Consider the following 3961-nt stretch of genomic DNA (forward strand, 5'->3'; position numbering starts at 1 on the left):
AGTACGCATTTAAAAATCGCCAACATGACGAAACAAGCAACCATCTATCAGAACCGACAACTGGCGGGAGAACTACAACCCCGCACACCAGGTATCCTTTCATGGACAAAAAAAATTTGACATCAAGATAAAGCATCTAATTGAGAACGCAAAACTGATTGTAGAAAATAAAATTCATTTTCCACCCAGTCCGTTGAGGGTTTGCTCAGGCGTGGAGTTTTATTTTCTCGTATGTGCTGCTCTTCAACGAGTTCCGTGACCAAGGTCAGTAGCAGGTCGGTTCGCCTCCTGCGTTTATGACGGCTCTCATACAGCTGTGGACGGACCTGTATAGGGATCTACAAAGGCTCGCATTGAACCTCAGCCGCTGCCACTCCTCTTGAACAACAATCCATAGTGCGTCCGCTGAGAGGCCGTGCAGCTGTCGGCCGGTCATAGCGCTCTTCATGATGCCCCAAACGTTCTCCATAACATTTAGGTCAGGAGACTGTGCAGGCCATTCCAGCACTGCGATATCGCAGAGCTCAAGAAATGCAGCAACTCTTTTCGATTTGTGTATTGGGGAGTTATCATGCTGCAGAATGAAGTCGCCGTCCGGAAATGGGCCTTCTAGAAGGTACGGGATGAGCACGGAGCAAGAAATATTTAGGAGTGGAAACTCCGCTGTTTGCGGCGACCAGAAAAAGTCACAAGCCCGCGGAGCCGTTATCGTGCTGGCGGCGCCTGGCGGCCTGGAAAGAAATTACAGCCGTTGAGAGCGCGCCGGAGTGGCCGGAGCCGCCTGCCCGGGCACTGCATTTTTTTTTCGCTGCGGCTTCTACGACGCGCCGCATGGCGCCGCCACTGTATATGGCCCCATCGGCGCATACAACAATTGTGACCTTATCTGGTGCCCGCGCTCGCTCGCGCTGACGGGCGTTTCACCTCCTATATGTCTTGCTCCGTGGGGATGAGCACATCGTCCAGGATTGAGCAGTAGGCCTCTCCATTGAATCGTCTCTCAAGGCGAACCAGGGGTCCCAGGCGTTCGGCGGTCACAGCGCCCCAAACATTCACAGTGGACCTGCCGCTGGCAGCGACTTGCTGCATGTACTCAGGCAGATATACCTGCAGAAAACGAAAAAAAAAACTTGTTAGCGTTGGTAAAAAATGCAGGTGCAACCGGCAAGCTAGAAGGAACAAAAATATCAATTACTATCTTTTAGGATTGTCTAAAGGTCATTACCGGTTAACCTAACACAATCATAGAAAAAATTGCGAACGAGGCCATTCTTTTATAAATTCAATTGTTTTGAGGGATCATCAAATATTCCGAGACTGAGGCAAAGCATGATTCCTACGTATGCCACAGTGTAAAAATTGGCTCTCTATCGGCACCTAATTCTTGATGAATGAATGAATGAATGAATGAATGAATGAACTTTATTTCCGTCATAATGGGGCCTCACGGTCGGGGGCAGCAATTAGAAGGAGGTGCCTCCCAGCCGGCTCTCAGCACCGGAGACCGCGGAGACAGTCTGGTAGTAAGCTGTCTCCGCCTGACCGATGATGAGTCTTTGCTGATCCGGGTCCTGGCTCCGGATCAGCTCTTCCCAGGCGGCAAGGTCTGGGATGCTTTGTGATTTAGCCCCAGGAAAATCCTGACACTCCCAAATTAAGTGATTTTGCGAAGTCATTCTGTGGGAGCTACTGCAGAGCTCAGGCTACCAGTATCTTCATCGTGCAGTATAGAGTACAGAAAGAATCTGCTGACCTGAAGCCTCCTCCAGGCCCTGCACTGCTTTGGAGTGAGTGACCTATTCCGAAGTGAGAGTGTTCTCCTATCCAATCTAGGTGTTACGGTTTTTTCTTCATACGTCATGAGAGGGTCTTTATTCCCACTCAGGGGCACTTCCAGATCAGCTCGGATGTATCATTCTCGACCGAGGCTGTGAGCAGCCTCCTCCCCCGGAATGCCTCATGAGCAGGAACCCATATGAGGGAGACGTTCCTGCTTGAGGGGCATCTTCTTAGTAATTTGGCGGCTTGACTGGAGATCACCCCCTTACAAAAGTTGTGAACAGCTGCCTTAATGTCGGACAAGATGATCTTGGCTTTTGTACTGACGCACACTAGGGCAATAGCAGCCTCCTTTCCCACTAACGTATTCCTAATATTAATCGATGCTACAGTCGCTTTTTCCTCATTCCCATATTTCTTGTTGAACAATATGCTCTGCGTAATTTAAGTGTTCGCGCCAGCTTATAACATTCTATGTTAATAGATTTCAGCCGTAACTGACACAAACTCCGAAACTCCAGTTATTATGGTTGCAGCGTTCGTCATTGATTATAGCTTTGCCGTTATTTTAGAGAATTTCCTTATTTTTGTCGAAGTTTAACATGAAATTTTGCTTAATGTACGCGCTTTGCAAAGCTGCAGTTGTTAGGCCACTGAAAAAATTATTCTAGATACTTGTTAGAACAAGCATATTAACGAAAAAGCTTAATAACACTAAATACTAGTGCCTAAAATGATCCTTTATTTTAGGATACAATTACTTAAATGATTACACTTACCGGCAGTTTTCAAGCCGCCAGACTCGCTGACGCTGGTCCCATCTGGTCGTGAAAGCAGATTCGTCAGTAAAGACGACCTTTCCCCAGTGCTCCTCTGTCCATTGCTGATGATCTCGGGCAAATGCCAGGCGCGTCCCCTTGTTCTTCACGCTCACAAGTGGCTTCTGTGCAGCTATTCTTGACCTGAGGCCAGCCGCGCGCAGGCGACGCTTCACTGTTGCGTTCGGCACACCCAGAAGCCCGACAGTGTTCTTAATTTCAGTCGCACTGGCAGTGGGCTTGTCCAGAGAGGCCGCAACGATGTTCATGTCGTCGTCTTCATTGGTGACTTTGGGACGGCCTGTCCGCGGATGACCCTTGATTCTTCGCTCCTTTCGGTATGCCCGAACGATCCGGTTCACGGTCGAAAGTGGCCGATTTGTTAGCATTGATATCCTCCTCTGAGAGTATGCTTGGAGGCTTAGCGCTACAATTCGCCATCTTTCGCACTCCGGAACACGAGACATCGCTTGCTCTACCAAGGTTCGGCGAAAAATGTACTACTCGACTGTTACACCGCTTTCATTACTGAGGCAGCATAAGAAATAAGCAAGAAAAGAAAGAAATGACATCACTACTTTTAAAACTGATAGCTTGACGTTCGTAAGCCGATGAACATGAGGAATGTGCTGTGGATCGTGCTTTGACAAATCATCCGAGAATCATTCACTAGTACGGAGCAGTCGCTTAGCTTGGCACTTATTTGCAGCAGCTTATCAGCCGCGCCAGCGGATAAGAGATTGCCGTGCCCAAGCTAGCTCCCTCTGCCATTTGATACCCTTCCATAGGACTGAACAACGCGCTGCAATCAGTAAAATGCGACAGTGCCATCTCGACACGTCCGGGCGCTGCCAGCACAGAGTTAGGTGCGCTTCCCAGCAAAGCAAGCACGGTGCGCTTCAGCACTGTAGCAGACGACACAAAGCACCGCCTCCACACTCCTGTGCGCCTGCACCACATTGTTTCGATGCGCGACCGCGCCGGATGCGCTGACGCTCCACGGAGCGCGGCCACGCTTCGCCGCGTTCGCACATATTTTGAACGACCCTGTACATGCGCCTTCTGATGTCCTTGGGTCTGAGCGCTCACCTGTTGTCTTTAGGCACCAGGAACAACCTTGCAGGGCTTGTTTTTGAGGTATTCGTGCACCACTGCACCATGCACGAGCGGTACGAGTCGTGAAACGGGTGAAACATCGCGGAGAACAAGCACACAGGTACCGAGGACCACGAAACTGACGAAACTAGCCACGCCGGTCAACGCACAGCAGCGCACGCTTCGCGATAACAGCAGTTAACGAAACATGAAACGTCATGCAGTGGGCTGAGCTGGCTCCGGGCCGGCGGGGCCGCACGGCGTGCGCG

At 50.2% G+C, this 3961-nt stretch overlaps 1 protein-coding gene across 1 annotated transcript; it reads right to left on the reverse strand.

The window, feature by feature from the left end:
• Positions 1-969: 969 nt before the first annotated feature.
• Positions 970-3106, reverse strand: LOC142558047 (uncharacterized). The gene is made up of 2 exons (XM_075670211.1): positions 2559-3106; positions 970-1107 (listed from the first exon to the last, which is right to left on the reverse strand). Exons 1-2 carry the CDS (start codon positions 3062-3064, stop codon positions 1053-1055), a joined length of 561 nt encoding a protein of 186 aa, XP_075526326.1. The 5' UTR covers positions 3065-3106; the 3' UTR covers positions 970-1052.
• Between the last annotated feature and the right edge of the window lie 855 nt (positions 3107-3961).

This window comes from Dermacentor variabilis, chromosome 9, assembly GCF_050947875.1.
Source record: "Dermacentor variabilis isolate Ectoservices chromosome 9, ASM5094787v1, whole genome shotgun sequence".
Classification (NCBI taxonomy): Eukaryota; Metazoa; Arthropoda; class Arachnida; order Ixodida; family Ixodidae; genus Dermacentor; species Dermacentor variabilis.

Bases quoted from the DNA above. Each gene is read 5' to 3' on its own strand.
- LOC142558047 (XM_075670211.1), bottom strand. From the start codon at position 3,064: ATGTCTCGTGTTCCGGAGTGCGAAAGATGGCGAATTGTAGCGCTAAGC. The intron at 1,108-2,558 runs GTAAGTGTAATC...CGTTTTCTGCAG, and splicing joins TGGCGGCTTGAAAACTGCCG to GTATATCTGCCTGAGTACAT.